Genomic DNA, 12,534 nt, shown 5'->3' on the forward strand with positions numbered 1-12,534 from the left:
AAGCCACTGTATTATTACTGTATTATTACCACTTTAGTGAAGATATTTTGTTTAAAGTACTGCTCATTATGTTTGTCCTTATTTTATTATTAGGGTACCCTGCACCTATTGGTTATTGGAGACTAAGATGAGGAATAGACAGAGCAAAATATAGCTAGGTATGAATTGAAATATCACTGCGAAGTATTGACATAGATCATTACAACTTCATGTATCTTATGGATTTTACTCATGCAAAAAGAGACATGAAATATGAAAAAAAATATTTGTGTACACCTGGAACAAATAATTATACAAAAAAAAAAATGGCAATAACAGAATGATTCACAATGTCCCAATGTCCATGTTACTAGGAGTTTAAGTAGTGCTCCAGAATAGGAAAATTGTACTCCATACTGCCAGCAGTGAAAAAAAATAAATAGATACATACCTTCCTTCGCTCCCCCGGTGCCTCAAGTAACCCGCTCCTGTCTCCGCCGCGTTCCTCTTCCTGGCTACCAGTGGTCGGCGAGTCATACTACGCTCAGCCAATCACAGACCGCAGCGAAATCCCGACTCGACCAGCGATAGGCTGAGCGCAGTATGACTCCAGGAAGAGGATTGCGGCGAGGACTGGAGCGGGTTACCGAAGGCACCGGGGGAGTGAAGGAAGGTATGTATCTATTTACCTTTTTACTGCTGGCAGTATGCAGTACAATTTTCCTATTCTGGAGTACTCCTTTAATGGTGTTTGCATAGCACGTAGTACCCCAATCTTAATATTCATAATAGCCATCAATATCTGAATTGTTTATCCTGTATATTACAGTACAAGAAACATTTCCCTTATTTACAACTGGCATATGCAACTTTACTATCAAATCAACATTAAATCCAATGTCAGTGTGCAAACTTGCCGGGATTAGGCAAACACTGGCACACCTGATCGTGAGTTACTATAAAACATTAAACTTGACTAAATGTACAGTTTTTCATAAAATCCACTTTATTGATCCATCATAATTATCAAATGCTGTAGGTTAAATAAAGCCGTTAGATGGGATGGACACATTCTGTCATATCAGAGAGTTAAATGGTGGAAAAAAAAACATTGAAAGTCCAACATGTGATCTGTTGAGGGCCGATCCCTGAAAAGCAGAACACGGTAGCACAAGGGCCTCTTAAACATGGCAGCTTGAGACCTTGTGTCTGGATAAACATTGGAGGGAGTGTGGTTGCTTACTAGTGTCTGTTTTCCCTTCATTCTGCTAACCCAATGGGGGTTTGGATACCTACTGGTCACACACTGAAAGCCTATCCTAAGAATATACCATTAATGGGGGAGATTTATCAAAACGTGTACAGAAAAAGTTGCCCATGCCAACCAGTCAGATCGCTTCTTTCATTTGGGAAAGGCCTTTGCAAAAATGAAGGACGAAATCTGATTGGTTGCTATGGACAACTGGGCAAGTTTCCTCTGCACAGGTTTTGATAAATCTCCCCCAATGAGTTTTCCCAAACTTATCCTGTGTAACTTGTTAAAGATATTTCCTAATTGTCTATGTTTTACATGTATAGAATATTGCTACTAATCCCCAACTTTACTTTTGTGATCAGGAAGCAGATATCTTGAAATTTCCCTAATTTCAGTGAGAAAGAGGTAAAATTTGCATTTTTTAGCAAACAATTTGAAGCTGGTACACTGACCACCCGTGGTCCAAGGGGTCTACCCTCCCATAAACTTGCATTAAAAGGGAGGGCGTGACGTCACAAGGGGGCATGGCCGTGACATCACGAGTCTCCGACACCAAGCGATCGCTCCACCCATTGAAGCAGACAGGCTCCCTGTCATCAGCTGACTAGTGAGTCAGGTCTCGGCCGCATTGCAACCTGGGAAAAATCTGAGACAACAGTCATTTTGCATGATGTTAAAAATAAAAAATAAATATTGGGGTGAAAATCACATAAGAATTGTGAGAAAACCGTCACACACAGGTACAGATACCATATTATGAACTTCACAGCCCCTGTAGCATGGTAAAAAAAAAAAATTCCTGGAATACCCCCTTAAAAATGTTCTTATTAAAAATAAAAATAATAATAATAATAAATGTAAATAACTGTCCTGGACACACAAGTAATGTTTATGAGGATTAATGCCAAATTTCTGTTCATTTGAGACCTACACATTTTACTTAAAAGGAGTTACACAGTTTTAGGATGATGCTAGTACTGGAGAGGCATTCCCTGAAATGTTATGATCCATAAGCATTAAGGAACTGTAGGTCAACAAGCAGGCTGCCTTTACAATACATTAAAAAGATTCAGTCTGCTGGGATATCATCTGTTTCTACTTTCAGTTGATCTCTTGAACCTAGTGCATAGGCCAGTGATCTAAAACTGTGGCCCTCTAGATGTTGCAGCCAATGGCTGTCCAGGCATGCTGGGAGTTGAAGTTTTGCAACATCTGGAGGGCCACAGTTTGAGACCACTGGTCTAGGCAGTTTTAGTGAGATGTATATGGTAATCCACTGTCTTAAATAAGTAATTGAAATGTGTTTTTTTTCATGGAAATCAGTTTACTTAGATTAGATAGTCTTATTTTTTTTTATATTTAATAGGCAAAGAGCAGATTATTGCCATTTAGTTTCCAAGTATGGACTTTTGAGGTTCTATTCTGTTGTACAGTAGGAAGTCATTCACTATTTCAGTGTGTGCAAATACCAATTGCCTTTTGTGTATAATCTTACTCCCTAAGTAACTTGAATGTCCAACATAGCCATCATTTACTTTACATCTCAAGATAGATCAGCTCACTGAAGGATCAGATTACAGCTGGCCATAAAATTATGTGGAAAGGGGAAGGAGAGGAGGGCAGCTTGAAGAGAAGTGGACAGACAAACAAGAGAGTCTGCCACAGCTTGCAGTGAGTGTTATATGTCAATCCAGTGTATGACTCACAGCATACAATGCTCAGTACTGCTTTATAATGTCTTATATGCTACTGTGTGTGCTTTAGATAAAGGGGAGACGAATTGATTCCTCTGTGGGTGCATTATGTGGGAGACATCATAGCAGTCAGTTTCCAACCACTAGCTCAGAGATACCTAAAATTTTGAGATAGATCCTGGAGCCTGCCCAGAGGAAAACAGGTAAAATTCCATAAACAAGTTATGTAATGGCCAATAGTAGTTCTATTCATGTATACACCTGACAGCTCATTCTGAAAAGCTATCTAAAATAACAAGTACACTTTAAGTATGGCCAGAAGGTGGGCTTTATCACAGACCAAGTTATAATCTTGGACTCTTACAGTCAAGGTTTCCCCGCTGTTCCATGATGTACTGTACACAGACACAAACCTTACTATATTATACCATACAAACAATTTTAATTGTGTAGTTACAGTCAATAACCACTTCTAGTCAGAACATCTTTGCATAAAGAAAATTGTGATACATTTATAAAAACAGCCAGCTGTAACAAAATAACTGGTGTTTTCATAGGCATAAACTCATAAAAAAGAAATACACTTTTATACAGAAACTTTGTACAGATGTAGCTTGAAAATTGATTGTAAACCAAGGGAAGACACATTGCACACATCAATTATTTTTCACATTAATTGCATAAGTTTCTAAGGTGATCTATTTATTTTATTTACCTAAGCTTGTTTGCATGATAGTAAAAATTGCATACCACAATAAGAGTGAAGCTTATAGTATGAATTGCTTGGATAACATAGAGCACTTTTTTTTTTTATAGGCAACTCTGTAAAGCACATTTTCTCTATTTAAAACTTTTAAGACACTTTGTTTTACTGCCCATCAAAATACATATATAAATAGAAAAAAAAAGAATCAGTATGGTAACAAAGATAAGCAATATTACATACAACGAAAAATAAAATAACGTCGTCCCCAAAAAGTAATTACAACATGAGGCTGCAGGAATCTACAGATAATGGGACCAAATGTGTACATATTCTTCCTCTTATAACCAATAGAACAAAATGCGAACCAAAAATAAAATAAAAAATACAGTGACTTTATTTCCAAAACAGAACATAAGAAGTTTAAATTACGGCAGTGCCATATAACACAAGGCATTTGTTGGCATGTTATCATTTTAAACTGCATCGCACAGTATAGAGCTTTTCGGCACCCTAGAACTGTGCAAGAGTAACATACTCTCCTATTTATATATAAGTGTGACTTTCTGAAGATCAAGAGTGGATTAGAACAGGAAAACAGAAAACAAAACCCCACTGAAGGTCTGTATGCTTGGTTGAAGGCTCCAGATTTCTATTCTCTTGCGCTAGATTCATGCTTGTCAAGTATGTTGTGGCTTATCCAGTGAACACAGATCTCGGAAAAAAAAAATCAGTATTTTCTTCTGGAGCTAAGAGAAGCTTATAGTCAGAGTAAAACGTTAAATATTGTCTCTATCAATTCCATTTTTGTGCAAGTTTTTTCCCCCAAGATTCATTGGGCCGTACAATGTAAAACAGAAAGTAACTGACGGTACCGAGGATGGAATAGGGATTAGTAATACCAATTTAACATGTGTGAACAAAAAAATAATACTTTACGATAAGTCATTCAGGTCTGCAGTGATGTCAGTGTTCCTGTCTCCAGTTAAATTGTCTTCAAGCTTAACTGGAAAGAGAGTACTAGTACTTTTGTCTTGGGAATCCACCTCCATATCCTTGGACAAGTCTTCTTCTTCATATTCCGCAACATCGACCTCTAGGCCAGAATTGTCTTTCAGCTTTCCGTGGTGTTTCAGATAGTAGCGCTGATTCTGGAAAAACTTGATAATTGTGAACTTGGGTAGATCAAGCTGAGCAGACAAAGTTTGAATGGCTTCTTCATCAGGGTACAGACCAACATCTTGAATGAAGCTCTGTAATATACCCAGGGCTTCAATCGAAATCTTTGTTCGTGGACGGGACTGTTGGCGGGTTTCTTCTTCAGATTCTGCTGGAGATGCCACAGTGGGCTGTCTAGGGGGCAACCTTGGACCTGGTGGCTGTTGTGTTTGCTGCTGTGGCTGCGGTTGTGGTGGTGGCTGCTGTTGTTGCGGTTGTTGTTGCTGCTGTTGTTGTTGCTGTTGAAAAGTTAAACGAGTTTGTAAACAATGTGGCAAAAATAGCTTCTAATAGCATACTGCATAGATTTCAAGTACTTTATTACTGACAAGAATAGAAGTCTATTCATTCAATCTTGTAATTCTTGTTTTAGTCTAGTTGAATGATTTGTCAAACCTATGAATTAAAGGGGTTTTCCAGGAAAAAAAACATTTTTAAATATATCAACTGGCTCCAGAAAGTTAAACAGACTTTTAAATTACTTATATTAAAAAATCTTAACCCTTCCAATAATTATCAGCTGCTGAAGTTGTGTTGTTCTTTTCTGTCTGGCAACGGTGCTCTCTGCTGACATCTCTGCTTGTCTTGGGAACTGCACAGATTAGAAGAGGTTTGCTATGGGGATTTGCTTCTACTGTGGACAGTTCCCGAGACAGGTGTCATCAGAGAGCACTTAGAGAAAAAAGAACAACTCAACTTCAGCAGCTAATAAGTACTGAAAGGATGAAGATTTTTTAATAGAAGTAATTTACAAATCTGTTTAACTTTCTGGAGCCAGTGGATTTATATAAAAAAAGGTTTTCCTGGATAGCCCCTTTAATGTTTATAAGTGAAAAGTGTCAATCAAACCGTTTCTTAGAAAACTTGCAGTTACTAAGAACTGCCTATAGGGTAATATTTTTTAACCATATGTGTGTCCCTGCATACTGACCTGTATCTGTTCGGCAGAAACGTGGATCATATGGGATGGTCGATCACCATGCTGATGTACTGCATTACTTTCTTGTTCATAAATAACGTCTCTTTCTGTTTGGGGAAGACTGAGAAACCTTCGAATCATGGAGAGATTTTCCCACAGTGTCCTGTTTTCTGGTGAAGGATCTTCTTTCCATCTCAATAATTCACACAACCACCCCTGTAAATGAATAAAAACATGTTCTATTACATATGCAATACTGTACATCTCATTTAAACATAAGAAAAACATCAGGTGCTTTCATGCCAAAGCCTCCTCCTGTTACCTGTATGGGATTTTCAGTATCATTACAGCAGCTAGAGATATTAACACTTCCTATGACACTTATTGAGCTTAAATAGCCGATTGTGGAAGAAGCTGAGGTCTGTAACCCATGTTATAAACAGACACTGGAAATGGATATATAGAAAATATATAAACATATGTTTTTATATACATTTTGAATAATAATAGAGAAATGCACCCCTTCATTGCAAAAAATATATAAAATAAAATTCTGTGACATTTTGTTAAATATCCTAAGGACAATGTCAGAGATAACTGAAAATTTGGGTTCACGCTAACAAAAAAAAAGTATGTGTGCATCATATCTTCATATGTGATGTGTATATATTTTATGTATGTCACAAACTTGGATATTAAAAGAGATAAATAAAGTCTTCAACTATTAGCTAATACACTCACAAACATGACATTAGTTTACAGTAACATATCTTGCTATAAGACTCATTAACACTGCTGGCAAATGCTCATGGCATATAAACTAAATATGTCCTTGGAGTCCTTTGGGTAAGTTCAGACAGAAATAGAGGTGCAGATTCTGCAGCACAAACTGAACATTTATGTACACTACATGTTTTTTTTCTTAAATGTTATAAACATGAACTACTTCGATAGGATTGAAATGCGTGGTGAATTTGTAGCACAATCCAAATATGCTATGGAATCACAACAGATGCATGGCCGGAATGGAGTCACCCCTAAGAGTCTGGTGGATTACACGTGTCCTTATGGCACTAGTTGAACTGGCTTTTGATATATGACTTATTTTTCTTTCGTAACCTGAACCTTTGGTATCCAATTGGGAGATGGTAAATGGTTTGTACAATTGTGTAACTGTATGGCAATAGGATGTCCTAAATGCAATGTGAAAAAAATAAAAATAAAAAAATTACTATAAAACAATAATTTACTTAGTGAAAAGTAAGAAATAAAATGAATGGTGCATTATTAAATAATGAGGTGGTACATATTATGTACATATTATAAATAGCTAAAAAGTCAAACGACAGAAAGGAAATGAAGATGGAATAAACACGGCTAAGTAAATGACTTGAGCTTTCAGGATGTCGCTACTTTTCAAACCGACAAAGTTTAATTTGACACCTTCTGCTCTAAACACCCTTTTTCTGCTCAAAATTCTGCCTTTAGCGGAAGCCAATAACCTCGCTCGCCACTTACTTTAACTCGTTGGCATGCGTAACGTATGAACTGAAAATGCCATGCAGATGAATGCTGGTCTCTGTTCAAACCTGCTACATACAACACAAATCCTGTAAAGTTATGTATTGTAAAGCAAAATTTATTGTGAAATAAAGGTCTTTAATCCATCTGCCACACAAGAAATATTGTTATGCACTGCATTGCAACCAGGCACCATCTGCAGATGTCTTGCAACAGTAAGCAAGAATATGCTGAAAATAATTTCAATGTCATTTTATTCAAATATATAAGGTCTTCAAAACCGAGTGTTTATCATTAATTTATATACAGCAGAGCTGAACTCGCGGGGAGAGACGAAGGAACCCAATCATCTTCTTACAAGAAGATCACAGTAATAGATTGTATGCGGTTTAACAAGAGACACCGTTGAAGATGATAGTTTGCACAAGCTTTTAATTATAGTGCCGCCACTCCCAGTTTTATATCATTTTCATAAGTTCTGTAAGCCTTTCATGATTCTCTCGCAAATTATGGAGATTTATGGACAAGGTGGAGTATTAACTTATCTAAAGGTTTATTATTAATGTAGGAGTAGTTAATATCTTAAATATATGCTTGAAGCATTTTAATATTTGGGAGCGTTGTAACCTTTAGATAACCCTACCTAAGCAATCATTAAATGTCATGAATGCTCTCCAAACAGCAAAAACAACAAAAAAGAAAAGAATGTTTCAAACCAGTAAAACAATGTGCTGCAACATATCAGACAAATCATTTCTAATATATTAATTTTACAAAAAGTCACTGCAAACATGCCTTTGTTTTGTCAGTGTGAATAACACCTATCCAAGATAATATATATTTTTATTGAGGCACATGTTGTATGTAAATTGAGTTACCAGGGCAGGGACGGTCGGCCTGGAATCAGCACTAGAATCCCACCCATTACAGCTCCAGATACACCTCCTTTGCGATAATGGACATTTTCACCCCTGCTGACGCCACAAGCAGGGAGAAGGGACGGCATGGACCAAGAGATGTGTTTGGAGCTGTAATGGGCGGATTACAGTTCTGACTTTGGGATGTTTGAAGACTGCCCTGGTATGCAATTTACATATAGGACATTCTGCAATAAAAGTAAAATACCAAAAGTAAAATAACAAATGTTATGCACATGGGCATTTTAAATACATACATTTATGGTGTCTGCATTTTTTTTACACTGCTCAAAAAAAAATAAAGGAAAAAAAGGCAACACTTAAACAACACAATGTAACTCCAAGTCAATCACACTTCTGTAAAATCACACTGTCCACTCAGGAAGCAACACTGATTGACAATCAATTTCACATGCTTTTGTGCAAATGGAACAGACAACAGGTGGAAATTATAGTCAATTAGAAAGACACCCCCAATAAAGGAGTGGTTCTGCAGGTGGTGACCACAGACCAATTCTCAGTTCCTATGCTTACTGGCTGATGTTTTGGTCACTTTTTAATGCTGGCGGTGCTTTCACTCTAGTGGTAACATGAGACGGAGTCTACAACCCACACAAGTGGCTCAGGTAGTGCAGCTCATCCAGGATGGCACTTCAATGCGAGCTGTGGCAAGAAGGTTTGCTGTGTCTGTCAGCATAGTGTCCAGAGCATGGAGGTGCTACCAGGAGACAGGCCAGTACATCAGGAGACGTGGAGGAGGCTGTAGGAGAGCAACAACACAGCAACAGGACTGCTACCTCTGCCTTTGTGCAAGGAGGAGCAGGAGGAGCAATGCCAGAGTCCTGCAAAATGACCTCTAGCAGGCCACAAATGTGCATGTGTCCGCGCAAACTGTCAGAAACAGACTTCATGAGGGTGTATGAGGACCCCACATCCACAGGTGGGGGCTGTGCTTACAGCCCAACACCATGCAGGACGTTTGGAATCTGCTATAGAACACCAAGATTGGCAAATTTGCCACTAGTGCCCTGTGCTCTTCACAGATGAAAGCAGGTTCACACTGAGCACATGTGACAGATGTGACAGTGTCTGGAGACACCGTGCAGAACGTTCTGCTGCCTGCAACATCCTCCAGCATGACCGGTTTGGCGGTGGGTCAGTAATTGTGTGGAAAGCCCTCTATGTGCTTTCCAGAGGTAGCCTGACTGCCATTAGGTACCGAGATGAGATCCTCAGACCCCTTGTGAGACCATATGCTGGTGTGGTTAGCCTTGGGTTCCTCCTAATGCAAGACAATGCTAGACCTCATGTGGCTGGAGTGTGCCAGCAGTTCCTGCAAGAGGGAGGCCTTGATTCCATGGACTGGCCTGCCCATTCCCCAGACCTGAATCTGATTGAGCACATCCGGGACATCATGTCTCACTCCATACACCAATGCCACGTTGCACCACAGACTGTCCAGGCATTGTAGGAAGGTCATCCGAGCACGTGGAGGCCACACACACTACTGAGCCTCATTTTGACTTGTTTTAAGGACATTACATCAAAGTTGGATCAGCCTGTAGTGTGGTTTTCCATTTTGATTTTGAATGTGACTCCATATCCAGACCTCCATGGGTTGATAAATTTGATTTCCATTGATAATTTTTGTGTGATTTTGTTGTCAGCACATTCAATTATGTAAAGACAAAAGTATTTCATACGCTTAGTTCATTCATTCAGATCTAGGATGTGTTATCTTAGTGTTCCCTTTATTTTTTTGAGCAGTGTATAAAAAATACCTGTGACAGTCTCCTTTTATGTGACCGAGCAGCTGTATTTACAGTTATCTAGATGGCATTTTACAATATGTCATCTCTGTAGTACTGCAGGTCATTGTATAGTGGTTAGAAAGTGACATTCCTGGCACTTCATAAGTATATTAAAGTAACATGGTGCTCAATAGTGTAAGGACAATCAATACACAAGATTGGCTGAAAAACAAGTGCTACTATTAATCCCAAAAATAAGCAGACAGTATTAGACATTTGTTCAAAGGCAAAGCTATAAAATTAAACTGGCATGTTGAAAATGCAGTCTAATCTGCAGGCACTAGGTTTTAAAGCAAACTGATCTGAGTAGATTGATACATATTTGTGGAAAAAGATTCAGCAGGACTAGCAATTTATTTATTTGAACATCTGCTCATTCTGAGTTTAGGAGTCCAGTGGGTGGTCCTACCCAGTAATTGACAGTCTACCCTGTATAAGTGTGCAAAGGACCACCCACTGGACTTCCAAGACATTCAAATGACAAAATTGCTAATTTTACTACATAATTTGTCATTAAACAACATTAATATGTTCAGCTGTTTTTGCTTTAAAACATGGTGCCAACATATTGGACTTCATTTTCAACATAACAGGTTTGTTCCCTTTAAGGGAAAACTGTAAATTAAAGGGGTTGTTCAATTTTTATTTTTTACCTGTTTTTCCCCCATGCTGTAATTAATAATTACTACACCCAGAAATGCACCTGTTCTCAGCGTAAATGGTGCATCAAATGACTTGTGACCTTACAGACTTTTCCTGTTTCGTGACGTCCTGTATAACAGGCTAGAAATCTTAAACCCTAGCCTACAAGCCAGGTATTTGTAACCTCACTGGGTGGGGCTAGAAGAGTCAGAAGCGGAGGCGAAAAACTGGTGTAAATTTCAAGGCAGTAAGTTATTTAATAACATTCGGTGGACAGCAAGAAATGAATAATTAATAAAACAAATGACATAAATCAGACAACCCTTTTAACAAAGTATGGACCACTCAAGATCCTCTATGAGCCAGAACAGAGAGCACTAGACTTACAAGAGGGTCTGTTTTCCTGGAGGACCTGGTACATCAATACCTTACGCAGGCAGCCCACTGATTTTAATGGATACCATGTAATTCTACATTTTCCTCGTGGTGGCAGTATAGGAGAACTGAAGCTTAGGGCTGGGTTCAGACAATGGAATATATGAATGTAATTTTGCTTAGAAAATGTGCTCAAAAATTCTGAGGCAGCAGAGTCCTATTGCTGTCAATGGAATTCGGCTTCACAGTGCACACAATGGAATTTCAGCGTTGGAACTTGATCTTGCTCATTCTTTCATTAGAATACCTTGTGGTCTATGGGGACAAGCAATGTCTGTGCGGTCCTAGTGCTAACTGATTCAGTTTTTGCTAGCCACCCCTGAAATATTTAGCCGGAGTACTTAGGGCCGGAGATTCCTCAATGAGAACCTAGCGATACTGTCAAACTTTTCACAGACTAAAGTGAAATCCTGTTTATCCCAGCAACATAGCATATACATTGGTTTATCATCTAAGAAAAACACATTTCTTTTCAACAAAAAGCCATTTCTTAAAGGAACTAACTGTTTAGCAAATAAATACAAAACTGGATATGATATGCATTCACCTGCACACAGTCATATATACAATATAATAACAAATGCTTAACAATGACATAAACTAAAAGAGCAAAAAAGGCACTGAAAGCATTTTAAATTATTTACTAGGTTAAAAGGGTAAAATGGTACTTTAAATACATCAGATTTCATCATCTGTGCCTTTTTTTGGTGGCAAAGTGGTATTGATCTTTTCAAATGCTTAAAATTAACTATTTCCAGAAGGTCATTATTTGATTAAAGACATTAGAGTTGAGGGCAAAAATGATGCACTTTGTCTTCCGTAGCATTTCAATCGCAATGTAATTTAATATGAAATATGCCCTAATGATAATGAGAAAAAAACACTGATCCAAAATTGTAAATGATATTCTGTATTTCCACACTCAAACTACAACCGTCAGTTATTTTGTTACCGGCTATTCGTGGATTTTTACTAGAAAGATTTTCTTCGATTTTACCCAATGCAAAAAAAAAAAAAAAATGGACATAAAACACTATGGGGGAGATTTATCAAAACCTGTGCAAAGGAAAAGTTGCCCAGTTGCCCATAGCAACCAATCAGATCACTTCTTTCATTTTGCAGAGGCCTTGTTAAAAATGAAAGAAGCAAGCTGATTGGTTACTATGGGCTACTCAGCAACTTTTCCTCTGGACAGGTTTTGATAAATCTCCCCCTATTATTATTATCTAGCATATATAGATATCAGTGCTGACATGGAGGCCCTTAATAAATGAAGAAACTCAACTGATCTCAACTGATCTTAAACTCTACTGATAACATTGTCATGATTACTATTTCTTACCATAGAAGTCTAGAGGCCTATATACTAGGGGGTGGCTACATCAGGTAGGCATTTGTCTGATTGTCTGTTTCAATACAAAGAGGGCAACTGACCAAATT

At 38.1% G+C, this 12,534-nt stretch overlaps 1 protein-coding gene across 8 annotated transcripts in view; it reads right to left on the bottom strand.

Annotated features, from left to right (window-relative positions):
- Positions 1–962: 962 nt before the first annotated feature.
- SATB1 (SATB homeobox 1) overlaps positions 963–12,534 on the bottom strand; it is a 202,213-nt gene continuing 190,641 nt past the window's right edge. For all 8 annotated transcript variants that reach the window (XM_056519940.1, XM_056519943.1, XM_056519939.1 and 5 more), the window contains 2 exons: positions 5,781–5,984; positions 963–5,088 (listed from right to left, as the gene is read on the bottom strand). In XM_056519940.1, the coding sequence (XP_056375915.1) occupies positions 4,567–5,088; positions 5,781–5,984 (726 nt within the window). In that variant the 3' untranslated portion in view covers positions 963–4,566. The remainder of the gene's footprint in view (positions 5,089–5,780; positions 5,985–12,534) is intronic.

This window comes from Hyla sarda, chromosome 5, assembly GCF_029499605.1.
Source record: "Hyla sarda isolate aHylSar1 chromosome 5, aHylSar1.hap1, whole genome shotgun sequence".
Lineage (NCBI taxonomy): Eukaryota > Metazoa > Chordata > Amphibia > Anura > Hylidae > Hyla > Hyla sarda.